Here is a 16,163-nt window from a genome sequence, read left to right as displayed (position 1 = left end):
AAGCTGTTCTTCAAAACCTTATCCCTATGTAGTGTCACTAAGTAAAAGCATGAGGAGAGGTAGGAATCCTGATGAATGAGAAGTTCTAAGAGATGACTGTATTCTGTGGTCTTGGTGGATCACTGTTATCCACACTTAAATTTTGAGTGTCCAGTTTGTAACACAGCAAATTAACACACTATTTGAGGTTCTCGATAGACGTAATACACAAAGTGCTATACGTTTCTTTTCCTATCAATTCTGATTGTTGTTTATTCTGTTTTCTAACTTGTGTTTCAGTTTTCTACTGGGAATCCGATATATGAAACATATTACAAACAGGTATGTTCTTAAAAAGAAGTAAAAATAAAGTGCAGTTTCTTCTTCCCCAAGATTTCCTTCTCTTTCTTTTCCCTATTGCGGTGCTAAAACTGTGTGAATTCTGAGTAGTGATGCAGTTTCTGTAACTCCTTTTGACCTAGAGACAAGATTGCATTTCTTAAATCTGCTTTCACAGCAGCCATGTTTCAACTAAATGTTAATTTTTCTCCTTCAGGTAGATCCAACATACACAGGGAGAGTTGGGGCAAGTGAAGCTGCTCTGTTTCTTAAAAAATCTGGTCTCTCTGATATCATCCTTGGAAAAGTAAGTTGAAGGAATACGATAATGTGGTACGTCTTTACACTTCTTTTAAGTGAAAGGAAAAATTTAAAAATAAAATTTGGTTTTTGTGTAACATTGTTGCTGTTAACTTGACAGTTCAGTAACATTGTCATTACTTGAAAGCTGAATGAACACTTTAAGAAGACATACAGTTGGAACTGCTGAACTAAGTTTTCTTTGAAATTCACAGCAGCTTTTATTTTGTATCTCCACAGATATGGGATTTGGCTGACCCAGAGGGTAAAGGATACTTAGATAAACAGGTAAATGAAATATTCATGTAGACTTCCTGTATTACCTTGCCCAGATTAGCCTTGTTTCGATCAAGCCCTGGTACCATTTGTAGTTATCTTTATCTTTTTCAGGGTTGAGTTTTTGTTTACAAGACGAGTTTTTTCCCCAGCACTGCTCATATCCAGGCGTATTACTCAGTGAGGCTGCAGGAGAAGTTTGGTTCTAATTTTCTATATCCCTTTTGTTTTGTCAATAATTGGTGTGTGTACTGTGTAGGTACACAGTCATTGAGTCACAGATGAAAACTATGATTTGATTTTAGAAAATTTTTGTGCATGAAAGACTTTAGCATTTTTACTAAAAATGGTTTGGAATACCAAATAGCAAGTTACTTGTAGATACAAATGAATGCTTTCAAAACATTACTAATTTTTAAGAAAAACGGTTGTATTTTAATTAGGAGAGAGTTTTTATGAAGAACTAACTTTGTTTCCTGTTACTGTAAAATTTTTCCCGACTCATCCTTAAAAGCAAAGGGATAGTTGCCGTTATGGGGCTGTACATGTGGGGTTTTCTTTTTACTGAGTTGCGCATAGACAGTGTTAGTAAAAATGGTAAGTGGGTTATTTTTTGTGATTGAAACTGGTTTTTAATAGCACAATTGTTTGTAGGGTTTCTACGTTGCGTTGCGCCTTGTAGCATGTGCACAGAACGGCCACGATGTAAACCTGAGCAGTCTGAATTTGACTGTGCCACCTCCTAAATTTGTAAGTAGTATCCACTTAAATGCAGGTATATGTTGTATGAGAATTAAGGCTTCAGTTGGAACACTGTGTTTCATAAATGTCATGGTTCTGGGGCTTCAGGCGGCTGTCAAACAGTTCCTTAGGGCACAGCAGCCAGCACTGCCACAGTCTTGTCGTGTTGAGTGACAAGAAACCAGCCCCTTCCTGGACTGCAAGAGTCAACCAGAATGAGTTTAAGTCTGGTCAGCTTGGTCAGGAAGCTGATGTGGCTAAACTCTTAATTCATGAAAAAAAAGGAAACAGAAAAGATTATTTTGGGGCTGGCTCAACAGGAATGAGTAGTAAAAGGCATTGCTGCAGCTTTGCCCTGCACTAGCTGCTGCAGAACCTCTTTGGATTGTGTTGGTTCTGTGTTTGGACACTGACTGCATCTACTGGATGTCCTTACTCAATTGCTGTAATGCTACAAAATGAGTGTGACTTCTATTTAGGTACGTGTGCAGCCTATTTTCCTCAGTGTAGTTAAGCTTCATGTCTATAACCGTCTCAAACTTAGTGCAATTAAATAAGTACTAGAGACAGAAGTATGTATATTTATCTCTTTATATAAAGGTATATGTATAAGAATAAACCATTTCTCATTTTTAGCATGACACTAGCAGTCCTTTACTGATCACACCACCCTCAACAGAGACTCACTGGGCTGTTAGGGTAAGTGTAAAAGAAAACACATTTCATCCATTTTTTAGAAGTAAATATTTTTCTTGTGTGTAATTTTCCCAGTGAGAGAATTTTATATCAAATGTATTTCCCATTTCAGAAGTCCTCCCTTTCTGGGCAAACCTGTGCACAACAGAGAACGCCAAGGTGTAGTTTTAGATATGCAATAAGTGTTAAACAACCCTTTGACAACCACTGGTGGGATGTTTTTAAGAAAATGAATTTTAGTCTTCTGCCTGGCTTTCTTCCAGAATCCTACAATAAGGCACTTTGTTTGTATAAAGGAACCCCACTGGGAACAGTAAAGTGTTTCACCACATCCAGTCTGAACTGTTAATTTAAAGCTTGAGTTCCTAGTTTCTAATTAGTATTCAATGATACAAGCAATATATATAATTTGGAAAAAATAACTTTTGATGCATATGTGGGGATATTTCTATTTAGGTAATTTTCAACTCCAAACATTTCCAAAAGGTATAAATTTAATAAAAAAACTTGTAGTTATATGTACTTTAAAGTGGGAGGAATAAGTTTTAGTTCTATAGAGTTTATCAAAGTTACTTTAAAACAGAAGCACACCTTGTCTGTTGCACGGTAAAATCTTCCAACTGTCATAACCTTTAGATTTAGGAGCCTAATTTCAAAGCTTTCTCTATGGGTTTACATTTAAATACAGTACAGTGGCACTTGCAAGAAAGCTTGGAAATTTAAGATGAATACATTACTGACCAGTCTTAATTTCTTGCAAGATCTCATTTTCATTACTCACGCAGACACACTTTTTTACTTATTCAGACTATTTCTTACCAACTAGGTGGAAGAAAAAGCAAAGTTTGATGGTATTTTTGAAAGCCTTTTGCCAGTAAATGGTTTACTTTCAGGAGACAAAGTAAAACCAGTACTGATGAATTCAAAGCTACCTCTTGATATCCTTGGAAGGGTAAGTAAGTTGTTTAGATTTAGCTAGTCTCTATTTAGCTTCTCATAATTGCAATGTTAAAAATGTAATTTATCAACAGAGATCAGATTTTGGCTGAGATTTTGCATCATGTTCATGCTATAAAGCAGGAACATTAAGACTCTGAAGTCTTCCACTTAGAAATAAGAGTAAGAGTAGTAATTTCAACCCTAGAGTAGATTGGCTTCATTGTCTCTCTATTAATTTACGAGTGGAAATTTGGTTTTGGTTGTTTAAAAACAAGAAAAAGCTTTCCTGAATCATAATAGCTGTTAGGACATTAGATTCTGCTGTTTTGTCATTTTTACAAATATGAGTTATTAGATACACCATTAAATCCATCCTCTGTTTGTACAGGAAAATACCTTAAAACATCCTCCTTTATTCATAGTGCAAATTGTCAGGTTGGTTTTTCTTTCATGTGTATTTATAAATACTTCCAAGGTCTGAGTTTTGTCCATCCATTGTATATTTACAAGGGAAGCAGAGCTTAAAGTATTTTTCTGCCTCCATTAAAAACACGTTCTTTAATGCTTTGCATATTGATATTTTTGAGTACATTCTGTGTCAGAATTCTATCTGCGTTACATACTTTTGTCTCTTCAGGAAGAAGTGCCTCTTGCTCTGTATTATCTACAAAATCTAAGCATGATTTGTCTCAATTCTGTACTTGAGTATTGAGAAGTCTTGAAAGGCTTCGGATTTTATCTTGTTATTGTCACAATAGAAATTCAAGAAGCTTTTACCTCTTCCAGAAAAATTTCTGGACAAGATAAGGTACTGAGAAAATGGAGAAAGGTCTAATCAAGGAGCTTAAATTTTTCAATGGTCCAGTGTTAAAGCAGAGTTCTCACAATTGAGCCTCAAGTCTTGGCTTTTTGTGGACTCCACTGTCCCCAGGTCGTATTGATGATTAAACAGTACTACGTTGGAGTTCACAAAGTTTTGTATCTCTCTAAATCTTCTGCAAGTTTCGTTGACTGTGTCTCACCTAATAATGAACTAAATTAAGCATTGATAAATGCTTAAATTCTCTGTTGCACATAGTTTTAGTTTTTAGTAGAAAACCCTAATCATCTAAGACTGGAATATGAATTAGAGATGTATTGAATTTTCTGTTGAATTTTCTTGTGAGGAATTTGAATGATCTGCTAGCCCACACCCTCTGGGCAGTTCTGAAAGCCACCTCTGAATGCTTTTGCTCAGCTTGATGACTCTGTAATTGTATCATAGAATGATGAAAAACCCTGCCTGAGTTGCAGCCAGAATTTGTTAGAGCCAGTGTTAATTCATGTGGCCAGAAAACTCTAATCCAGTCTGTTTCATCAGAGAATTTTTAGATAGGTAGTATAACTAATATGATCTTCATCAAAATCTAGGAGGAGTCTTTAGAGGGCATGTTAGTACAATGAATACATAAAGTGTAACTTGGTCTGCAAATAATTTTTTAATCTTAATTGCTGTAGGTCTGGGATCTCAGTGATATTGATAAAGATGGTCACCTGGACAAGGATGAATTTGCTGTGGTAGGTTGCTTTAAATTCTCAATTCACTATCTAGTCTGTTGAAGCAAATAACTCATTTCTTTCTCAAGAGCTTTGCAGCTTTCTGTGCTACAGTCAACTGTTCTAATCTAAATTGTTCACATGGAGCTATTTAATGACCTTTCTCAAGTCCATCTACTGACTCTTGCCTGTGTCAAGATTAAACTTGCTGGAATTACATTCAAAATTAATTGCTCTGGTTTACATGTCTAGCCTTACTGTTTTTGTTTTACTAATATGTAAATGACTGACACAGGAGAATCTTGTTGCTTTTTCTAATAATTGTTAATGTTATCTGACCTTTTTGCCTTTGCAGGCAATGCATTTGGTTTATAGAGCTCTTGAGAAAGAGTCAGTTCCTTCACAATTGCCTCCTTCTCTCATACCACCTTCTAAAAGAAAGAAGACATCAGTCTTTCCTGGTGCAGTCCCTGTTCTCCCTGCAAGTCCTCCCCCAAAAGACAGCCTCCGTTCCACCCCATCCCATGGCAGTGGCACCAGCCTGAACAGCATAGGGAGCTTGTCTCCCAAGCACAGCATCAAACCAGCACAGGTACGTGTCTTTCTTTCTTATTTTTGTAGATTTGTGTATTTGTAACCTGTAGGAAAAGTAAATACATTTTTTGATTTCTGCCTCATGTGTTTGGGTGATTTGAATGGAGAGGGTGAAGTGAGAATGGTAAGACTTGGAAGAACTTTGGGTGAATTTTAATCAGTGACCACGAGGTAGAAAATCTTAGGGGGAATTTTCACTTTATGTAGGAAGTGAAACCATAGAAAGGTTTTGTTTGTATATCTGCTTTAATACCAAAGAAATCATTAATCTACTTCTAAATCTCCTGCTATTAGTGTGAGGACTTTGTATGCCTAATTGGATCTGTATTTTCAAAGAATTAATGCTTTTCAACTGATGAATAGCTGTTTATCAGTGTTTTTATTCAGATAAGAAGTGTGAAGTTAAAACATGCAGTGAAAATACTTGTTTACTAGTCAGACTGGAGCATGCAAGACGTTCAGCACATCCAGCTCTGGATAATGTCATTTATACTTAGTGTGTTCATAAAGACTATTTCTGTTCTTTTGAAATGCCAACCTTTGTTTTGCAGCCAGCTGTTAATTGGGTGGTACCAGTGTCTGAAAAAGTGCGATATGATGAAATTTTCTTAAAAACAGACACAGACATGGATGGGTTTGTGAGTGGCCAAGAAGTAAAGGATATTTTTATGCATTCAGGTCTATCTCAGAATCTCCTAGCACATATATGGTAAGAATTCCATACTAGCTGTACTTTTGTAGCTTGCTGATCTGGGAACTCAGAGTCAGAATGTGATCCTAACATTAAAAAGACACCATAAACAAGCAAAAAAACTCCAACTTCTTTTACTTGTCCACATACTGTAATATGTGGACTATATGGAAAATTAAGGGAGAAATAAGTACTCCCTTTGCTTTCTGGGAGAGGGGGCAATAGGTCAGTCTGTGAATTGTGATTGTCTTTTGAAGTTCTAGTGCTCTAAATATTTTCTCAGAATAACACTACTCTGTTCAGTTAAATATGTGTAATAAAATACTGCGTTGTTTATGGAAATCTGACTAGAATAAGTAAGCTCTGATGAGGACGAACCAAAAAGAAATTACGTGTATATATGTATTTCAGACTTTTTAGTAGAGCAGAAATAAGATTTTCTTGTTTGTAAGTATGATCTGTTTTTTATCAGGTCTTTGGCAGACACGAGACAGATGGGAAAGCTCAGCAAAGACCAGTTTGCACTCGCCATGTATCTCATTCAGCAGAAGGTCAGCAAAGGGATTGATCCTCCACAAGTGTTAACTCCAGATATGATCCCTCCCTCAGACAGAAACACACCCATCCAGGTAAGTCAGCAATTTGTTGTAGATACACTGAACTTATGTGCTTTAAAAGTAATGGGCTTTGAGTATGAATTTTTTTCAGTATTACGATAAAGAATTGCCAATATTTTTTCTTATCTCCTTGTACAAAATTCTTTTAACATTTAAAAATATAGCTAATTTTTTAACAACCAAGATAGTAAGTAAAGAAAAATGCAGTAAAATATTCCATAAACCAAGGAGTAATAATGCTGGAAAAAATCTAGCATAAAGAATAATCCTTTGTCATACAGGAGATTGAGTCAGGGAACTTGTAACAGCAAATATTAAAACCTGGTTGAGCAGCATGTCCCTGACTGTGATCAGCACCATATTCCTCCCATGGAAACGTAAAATTTTTAATGGCTAAATGAGGAGTGATGACTTCCTAGTTTCTGGGATTTGTCCTTTGTAGCAGTCCACTGTCCTGTATCCATCACTACGAATACCACTTTACTGGAGCATCTGATCCTTTGCTGACCCTGCTTTGTTCCTTTCCTTGATACTGGGTCAGTGCACTTCTGAAACTGAATTGAAGAAATACTTCTGTCATGTCACTACATTCACCTTTTCTATAAATTATACTGTGTTTTTCTTTACTTTTATTTGCTTTCCCTAACCAGAAACCTTTGGAACTCTAAATATATTTTAATTATTGCTGTTGCTATGATCCTCCTAAGGTTTTTCCTATATCCTTTTCCTATAGACTCTGTCAGGTTACTTGACCCCTGTAGGAACTGAGATCTCAGCACTAACAGAAATGCGGCGTGTGAGTAATTGCAGTGTCCAAAGGAATGCACATTTCTAATGTATGCTTTTTGTAGCTTCAAAAAAGTTTTTATTTCTATACCTTTGCCTGTCTTTGCTCTTGAGTTCTGTGCCACTTGCTCTTGGTGTGGTGATAATGTCACAGCAATGTGAAATGCCCAGCACTGGCTGCCAGCCTGGTGATGTTCCTTCCTTCAACAACTGGAGATGTATTAATCTGGCAGGAAGTTCCTGGGACAGGCAGCTCAGTGCTGTTGAAATTACTCCTGGACTAGTTCTCTGCAGCTGTGACCAGTAAATACGTCTTGCTGGTCTTGGTTTGTTGGTTGGGTTCCTGATTGGTTTTTAATGTTTAATAAAGCCAAGCTTTCTGTGGTTATCACAGCAGTCTCAAAATGAGTGAAGCAGGCAAACTCTGCATTCTTCTTTTTGAAATGCTATATAAAAATTGTAGGTCTCTTGGTTTGTCAGACTAGCAGTGAGTTCAGTGCTGCAGTTTTTGCTCAGTTGTGGTGAGCTTTTTATCAAAGAGCAATCCTTTTTATAATAACAATAACAACCAGTTTTGTACCTGATGCTGACATCCTTTCTTAACTTATCCAGAAGGCAGGGGATGCCCTCTGTATCTTCCCTGATCTCTGCTTGAATGAATGTAGAAACAACCTACAGGAAATGGGGTATAATTGCAGAAATTGCCATTAGTTTGTGACAGGGCTCTAGAAGACTGGACTTACAATCTGATTTCATTAAGTCCACTGTAAATTTTACTATTGTCTATAGCAGAACTAAGTTTTAGGTTTTGAATTTTAATTCTACCAATTCTGCAATTTCCTTGTTGGCATTGTGCCTGTCCTTTCATTGCTGTGTGTTCAACTGTCCTGTCTGTTAAACAGGCATATTAAAATTTCTCCTATCTCACGAGTAGAACTGTGGGACATGTTCCTTGCTTGTTACAGAATAATTTGATGTCTCGTACGGAATTTTGCAAATGCAAATAACGAGGATTTTGTGTCCCGCCTTTGTCTTCAGCCTTTGTTAAAGGAAGAGCTTCTGTTACTACTTGACATTTTAATAGATTGTTTCGTTCTTAACAGGATAGTGCAAGTTCTGTTGGATCGGGAGAATTTACAGGGGTGAAGGAGCTGGATGATATTAGTCAAGAAATTGCACAGCTGCAGAGGTAATAGTTGTGGACTGTTAACGATGTCTTGGTGTGGAACACCTAAGTATGTCTGTAGTACTCATGTGTCAGTTTATTTTCTCTTAGTCGTTTTGTCATTATTTGTTGCTGTAATTGGTGATGAATTTCCTAGTGGTACCCTGCAGGTCTATCAGGTGACTTCAGAAGATTGATGATGGGCACAGATGGCATTTTTCAAAGAACAATTGATACCTGTGCACCTTTTCTCCTTTAAAGAATACATGAGAATACAGGCTGGCATTTTTGTCTATATGGTATTTCCAGAATAATATTTAATTGATTTTTGCATGTGTGTTGTGTTATTTAACGAATCACAAATACATGTTCTTGTTTATCTGACAGAGAAAAATATTCTCTGGAGCAGGACATTAGGGAAAAGGAAGAATCGATCAGACAGAAAACCAATGAAGTTCAGGTAAAAACTGTTTATCATCAGTAGTTTTCATGTTAATCTATGTAATATGTAGCAATTCAACATTTTTTCTGTCATTCTATAAATCTTTCTGTCATTCTTTCTTTCTTGGGATTTTCCCCTAACTGGCAGAAAAATATTTATTTTACTGTTCTCCATCAGAAGCGTTTTCATCTGATGCTGGCTAATATAAGCATAGTATATGTGAACAGTTTAATGTCTTTTTTGTTAGTATTTAACTAACATGCTGAATAGGAAATCAATGTTTGGAGAGTTTGGAGAGATTGGTTTTGATAATTAGGATAACTCAATGCAATGTGCTCTGTGTCACAGTCCCTTTTCCTTCTTGTGAGCAGTGATTTATTTCCTGATGTCTTACACAAGTTCCTGCAGAAATAAAACAGGCCAAGGGTGTAGCCTATATGATATAGAAAATATTCTGAATTTTGTTAAGTTCTTTGTCTGTGGCTGATCCTTCCTTAAGACAACAGCTAAATATGAGTTACAAGTTGTGGAATTTTCTTCAGGAGCTGCAAAATGATTTAGATAGGGAAACAAGTAACTTGCAAGAGCTGGAGGCTCAAAAACAAGATGCCCAAGACCGCCTGGATGAGATGGACCAGCAGAAAGCCAAACTGAAAGATATGCTGAATGATGTAAGGCAGAAATGCCAGGAAGAAACACAGGTGGTAAGTGGATGTTAATTTTGGACCAGATCAAGAGTAAAATTTCTTCTGTTGAGGAAAATCCTATTTATTTAATGAATAAACTTTCTTTTTACCATAAATAGCAATTTTTGCACAAATACAGAGGTCCAAGAAAGGATTTTTCCATCCTTAATACCTTCCATAAAGGTCATAAAAGAAAGGTTGAACCCAATGATGTCCAGGGGTCCCTTTCCACAGGAATTGTTGTTCTGAGAATGTATTAAACATTTATTCAGCCTAATAGGGCAGTTGAAAATCAGTAGTCCTAACCCATGAGACAGTCTGTGACAGTGGTGCTGGTTTTGATCACTCTGAATGTCATCAGGATTGAGTTTTCAGGTGGATGCAATTGCCAGTGGAAATAGGATGTTAAGGTAGAAACTTCCTGTGTAAGGAAGTCACAGAAAAAAGTGTATAAGGAATGTTATAAGCAGCTCTGTAATTTTAACTCTTAAAATCAACATTAAACTACTTGATAAATGTTTGAATGGGATGAAGTTCTGAAGGTGAACATCTAGGAAACAGCTTTTGATTACCTTTATAAGTAGTGGGGTATTCCTCTTATTCAAAATAGTATTTCTAGGTTTTATTGAACGTGCTTTTATCAAGGATTTTGTGCAACAGCAGAAGCAGCATGCATTTCTTCATATTAAGTTCTAAAGATTTTCCTTAGTCATTGATAGGTTGCTGTACCACTTTCTATTACTTATTGTAAATTCACCATTTAATAACTCACATTTATTCCAAATTTCACTCTGATTTTTCTACTGTGTTGTTTCAGATTTCATCACTAAAAATGCAGATTCAGTCTCAGGAATCAGATTTAAAATTACAGGAAGATGACCTTAATAGAGCAAAAGCAGAGCTGAATCGCCTCCAGCAAGAAGAGACTCAGCTAGAGCAGAGTATCCAGGCTGGAAAAGTGCAGCTTGAAACAATAATCAAATCTTTAAAATCAACCCAGGAAGAAATAAACCAGGTATTCACTGTACTTTATACAGTAATTTTTTGCTTCTTGAAATGAGTTGAAAAATTATTTTTCAGAGGAGGAAAAAGTCCTGGTTCATGAAATAAGCCTTTTTGACTGGTGTTTAGTAGGTAAATTCCTGGTTTGAGTTAGGAAGCATTCAATTCTGCTGGGGATAAAATGCAACTGTCAGGCACCAGTGTTTAAGGAGACTTTAAGAATGACAGTGTTCTTAAGTGTGTAACATGCTAAAACATTTTTCCCTCTCAGGCAAGAAGTAAACTCTCTCAGCTGCAAGAAAGCCATCAGGAAATGAATAAGAGCATTGAAGAATACAGTGAAGCTCTCAATGGGATTCATGGTGGGAGTTTGACGAATTTAGCAGACATGAGTGAAGGCCTTGGGCAGACAGAAAGAAGCAATTATGGAGCTGTGGTAAAAAGCCACTGTTATTTAGTATATTTTACACTAATTAAGCTTCTGACTTGCACCTTATCTGAAGTATTGTTTAGCTGGTATTTGGCACATGGTCTTGTGGATTTGTAACCTGTCACATGTTCAGTCTCAGGACAGAGGTGGGGCTTTATTTCCAGTTTAGTGTTTCTTTTTTTCTTCTCCAGTTTATCAAGGTGAAACCTTCTTTTGCTGTAAATTTTCCTTTATCATGTATTTCCTTCTTATTTCCAAAGCAAACTTTATGAATTTCTGCTTTATATTGAGCTATGTTTATTACACATATTCCCTTTCTGAAAGGATGGTTCTCTTTTGCTTAAATAATTTCAGCATCATCTTTCTCATTTATTATGTTTTTATTTAATCAGGATTTTTTTTCCCAAATCATAAAGTCTTTCAAGCTCATAAACATTTTTCAAGTCAATTTCTTTTGGGTATGTAATGTTGATTTGGGTATTAAATATTCCTGTAAAACACAAGAATTTTCTTTTGTTTTTTAAACCTGTTTCTTTTCTTAAATATGACAAGATAAAAGTTGCATACTTGCTTGATTCTGCTTGCACATCTATGTGGCCCTTCCTCATTATGGAAACATGTTTACTGTTGTAAGCATAATATTTACTATGGATTTAGTATGAAGTTGAGTATATAATGTGTTAGTAAATATTTACTAGCCATTGCTGTCTTTATGCAGTACTTTACACTTGCTCTGTAAAAACAAACTGCTCAAAAGAAGAACAGTGTAGATAAAAACAGTACATTGAGAAACGTGTACTAAAGGTCTTAAAACATTTTAGTGCTTAGTTTCTGTGCTTGCATGGCTTGCATAAATATATTTAATTTCCAGTGAAGATTTCCAGATGTTTTCTTGCAAAACCTAGGAGCCACTTACTGGCAGAAAACACCAGTCTATGTTCATAGCAATTTTTAAAAACCATTGTGCCACTTTCCTGTTTCTCAATTCTTCCTTCCTCTTCCTTCTCTCCCCACCTCCCTCCCGCTGTTCTGAGAAGTATTAATTAGGATGTTTTCATTTACATCTTGTAAAGGGATGAAAGATATCCTGTCTCTTTCTGGTGTTGGGGGCAGTGTAAGTGGGTAGTTGTTTCTGGATATTCCTTATGCTGGGATGGCCCCCAATGTCCCTGGAATTCTGCTGTGTAGGTGCTGTCTGCACTTTGGGTTTCATCAGAGACCTCCAAACAAGACCCAAGCCAGGGGTATCATTCAAATGAATGAAGAGGTTTCATAACTTCAGTTTGCTGCTTGTTCATGCAGGGTATTTTCTACAACTTGACAAATGTAGATTTGGCCTCTGCTGAGAAAGCTCTTGTCATCAAAATGTTGGGGTGGCTCTTCCTGCATGAAGTGCTTTATCACGGGAAATCAGTATTTGGAGCTTTAAGCTCAAAGATGAGTTAACAAGAAGCAATCTAGGATCTGACTACTTGGTAGTAATTTGTTGTATTTGTAGTCCACAGATTATTTTTTATCCTTTCTTTTTAAATAAGTGACTTACCTGAAGCCGAGCCGTAATGGCGGAGAAGAATTTTTTGATAGTGTGATGTCTGGGGTTGGTTTGCTTTTGTTATTAAAGTATTTGAGAGTTGAATATATTAATATGGGCAACAGTGTAACATTTAATTGCTGTTTGTACTGTTATCTTTTGGTATTCTGTGTAGCTTTGGAGTACAAATTTCCTTCTGCTGTGTAATTACTTCTACTTAGAAGTCACATATTCAGAAAGTTCTTTAGGAACTAATTTTAAAGACTGGTAAACAGGAACCAAGATAGCGTGCAATTTCTGCTTAATGGATAACTGGGCGTTTTTACTTTTATCATGACAAGCTGTTCTGATGTTTCTCCTCTTAATTTTTAGGATGATCCATTTAAGAATAAAGCTTTGATGTTTACCAATAATACACAAGAATTGCATACAGACCCATTCCAGTCAGATGATCCTTTCAAATCTGATCCATTTAAGGAAGCAGACCCCTTCAAAGGCAGTAAGTGACAAATGCTTATCTAGGACCTTGAAGATCAATTGTTGAGTAAATTGTATTTCCACAAACTTATCTTGCTAAATAGTAGGTAAAACAAATTGTTTTTCTCTTCTGCATAGGTGACCCATTCCAGCATGACCCTTTTGCAGAACAGCCACCTGCTCCAGCAGGTAATAGCCCTTTTTAATGACAGGAAGGGTGTGGTATAAACCATTTGTAGCCAAACGCAAGAATTGCATACAAAGATTTACAAACACAAAGGAAGCAAAAAAGTTTTCCTGGCTTCAGAGTTTTGGTTTGCTTGTGGGAGCATAGAAACCCAACAGGGTGTGCATTCAGAATCAATATGTTTAGTGAGAAGTGTATAACTCTTTATTAAGTCTGAAAGCTTCATATAACATGTTCTAAGTTAGTAAATACCCTCTGCAGAGAGGTCTCTGGAAGTCTGTCAGATTTATCAAAACATTGTGTTTGTGTAAGAAAAATTGTATCAGTGAGTGTGAGGTCAAATATGGAATGTTCATTTTAGACACACTAGTGCTACACTGTATTTACCTTTTCATGCTCCTTCTAGATCCCTTTGGAGGAGATCCATTTAAGGAAAGTGACCCATTTCGTAGTTCTGCCCCTGAGGATTTCTTCAAGAAACAGGTGAAGAGTGACCCATTTACCTCAGATCCATTCACAAAAAACCCCACTTTACCCTCAAAGGTCAGTAATTTTTAAATCTACACTTAATGGATTTCTTTACTATTGACAGGCTTATTGTCTGAAAGCTAAAAGGAGTGAAATAACACAAAATACTTTTTTCCTAACTGATGAAATATCATTAATTGTATTCTTAAAATATAAGTATGGATTGTTTAGGCAATCAGCAGTGTTCTCTCTGGTTCCATGATAATGTGGTACATTCACCATGAATGTACTTTTAGGTGGATATTTTTCCTCTCTGTTGGGAATTTCAAAGCAGCAGCACCCACTCATTCCCTCCATTCCATAGATTTCTGCAGTCACAGGGTGAATGAGATGGAGGAACTGCTCTGGCTAAAGGATTCCTGAGCCCTCAGCAGACTCTGGAGCCAGCACAGTGGAGGGACTGCACAGAACACTCTTGTTGTTATAGCCATAGTTGCAGTTCTAAGCTGTCCTGATGTGTGTGCTTGTTTGGGGGGGGAGTTGGATTTTTTTTGTTTTGTTTTGTTTTTATTAGTATTTTCCTCATTCTTATGCAATTCATTGAGTGTTGCTACCCAAGACCAGTTTCAGTCTGTGGGAAATCAGCTTTTATTTAAGTACAGTCCTATACTGCAAGACCAACTGACTTGTCAAACTGAAGAGCAGCTGTAGAAACTATCTGTTTAAGAAGAAGCAGTATACAGACTCTCTGAATTATTAATAATATAAATGCGTGACCTGAATATTCTGTCTGTTGCTTAAAGAGTAAATGCAATAGTCAAATGCACTAATAAGGTAAATTTCATATAATGAGTTGCTTTTATCCTACTCTGTCCACTGAATAGAGTGGTCTGAAACTGGAAACTATTTGTCTTAAAGCAAGAGATTTTGGTAGGCATGAAATGGTAAGTGCCCAGTCCAGCAGAAAAATAATTATGTATATCTGTTCTTATTTAGACTGACCCTTTTGAAAGCACTGATCCTTTTACGTCTTCCAGTATCTCTTCAAAAGGTCCAGGTAAGAAGTAAACATTTCATAATGAGGTATCTTTTTATGAAAGAAGAACAAAATATAAGAGTTGAGAATAAAGAGTCTTGTGAGCCATTGGCAAAAAGCATCGTGGTCTTGTCACAGTTCATGAAGGCTGTCTTTGTGGCACTATATATATCACTGTTTTCTTCTCATATTTTCCCTCCAAACAACTGGAAGAAAACCTATTGTTTTGTGGAATTATCTTTGAACATCTCATGGCAGGTCAAAATGCAAGTGTGTTTTAATCACCTGCCTAATTTTGTGCTTCATTGACACCACTAAGCATTTCTTGTGATCCTTAAGTATTGTTCAAAATAACTTTTTTTTCTGCATATCTGTTCCAGATCCATTTGGAACACTGGATCCATTTGGAAGTGGTGCTTTCAGTGGTGGTGAGGGATTTGCAGACTTCAGTCAGATGTCAAAGGTAAAGGTTAAAAGGAAAGCAACTGTCCTTTTAAAAATGTATGTACAGACACTTTCTAAAAGAGTGTGATATGCTTGTAACTTTCTAGCTGACAATCTGATTTTGTTAATTTTCTTCCAGTCAGCCTCACCAGCTATATAGCACAGAATTTTCCAACCATGTCAGATATGGCAAAGTCTTACTAAGACTGGTAGATTCAGTAGGGATAAATAAATTTTTCACAAATATTTTCAATTACCAAATCAGGAAAATAAGTTAACTTCTAGTTTTAACTTGTAAGAAGAGGTAGTTGTTGCAGATATTAATATATTTCAGTGTCCAGCCTTCATCTAAGTCCTGGAATTTGCTTCTTGGTTACTTCATAGTTAGTATCCTGACTTGTTTCTAAGCTTACCATAAAATGATTAAGATTGGATAAGGCCTCTAAGATTGAGTCCAACTTTTAACAAAATACTATGCTAGTAAATAAATGTAACCTAACCTTACTCCACTCTTTAACAGTCAGTCAGTCTCTCCCATGTTTTAAGTGTGCAATTTCTGTTCATTTTAAGTAGCAGATAAAGAAAAAGGTTCAGGACACACATGAAAAAAATGGATAATTGGAAAGGTCTTGGTCTGCTTTCCTGAGGTGGAGTTTGGAATTTAGTTAACTGAGTGCCCAACTCCTTCCATTAGTTCTACAGTAACACTTGAACACTGTGGAGTAAATGTTAAAAATAAAATAAGTTATCATTTCACTTTGACTAATGACATTTCTTGGTCGTTTTTTTCCTCCCCTACTT

The 16,163-nt window shown here is 36.3% G+C and overlaps 1 protein-coding gene across 1 annotated transcript in view; it reads left to right on the top strand.

The window, feature by feature from the left end:
* The first annotated feature begins 282 nt into the window (after nt 1-282).
* EPS15L1 (epidermal growth factor receptor pathway substrate 15 like 1) overlaps nt 283-16,163 on the top strand; it is a 32,352-nt gene continuing 16,471 nt past the window's right edge. The window contains exons 1-21 of the mRNA XM_031064017.1: nt 283-321; nt 536-625; nt 859-906; nt 1,549-1,644; nt 2,272-2,334; nt 3,158-3,283; nt 4,768-4,827; nt 5,162-5,398; nt 5,952-6,109; nt 6,564-6,720; nt 7,442-7,504; nt 8,598-8,683; nt 9,047-9,119; nt 9,644-9,805; nt 10,605-10,802; nt 11,061-11,225; nt 13,123-13,249; nt 13,366-13,416; nt 13,821-13,957; nt 14,879-14,939; nt 15,299-15,381. Coding sequence (XP_030919877.1) covers nt 3,248-3,283; nt 4,768-4,827; nt 5,162-5,398; nt 5,952-6,109; nt 6,564-6,720; nt 7,442-7,504; nt 8,598-8,683; nt 9,047-9,119; nt 9,644-9,805; nt 10,605-10,802; nt 11,061-11,225; nt 13,123-13,249; nt 13,366-13,416; nt 13,821-13,957; nt 14,879-14,939; nt 15,299-15,381 — 1,854 coding nt within the window. The 5' untranslated portion in view covers nt 283-321; nt 536-625; nt 859-906; ... (1 more) ...; nt 2,272-2,334; nt 3,158-3,247. The remainder of the gene's footprint in view (nt 322-535; nt 626-858; nt 907-1,548; nt 1,645-2,271; nt 2,335-3,157; nt 3,284-4,767; nt 4,828-5,161; nt 5,399-5,951; nt 6,110-6,563; nt 6,721-7,441; nt 7,505-8,597; nt 8,684-9,046; nt 9,120-9,643; nt 9,806-10,604; nt 10,803-11,060; nt 11,226-13,122; nt 13,250-13,365; nt 13,417-13,820; nt 13,958-14,878; nt 14,940-15,298; nt 15,382-16,163) is intronic.

The sequence above is a fragment of the Geospiza fortis genome, unplaced genomic scaffold (genome assembly GCF_000277835.1).
Source record: "Geospiza fortis unplaced genomic scaffold, GeoFor_1.0 scaffold299, whole genome shotgun sequence".
Classification (NCBI taxonomy): domain Eukaryota; kingdom Metazoa; phylum Chordata; class Aves; order Passeriformes; family Thraupidae; genus Geospiza; species Geospiza fortis.
Note: the sequence above shows the minus strand (reverse complement) of the source record. Positions and strands in the feature narration are given on the sequence as shown.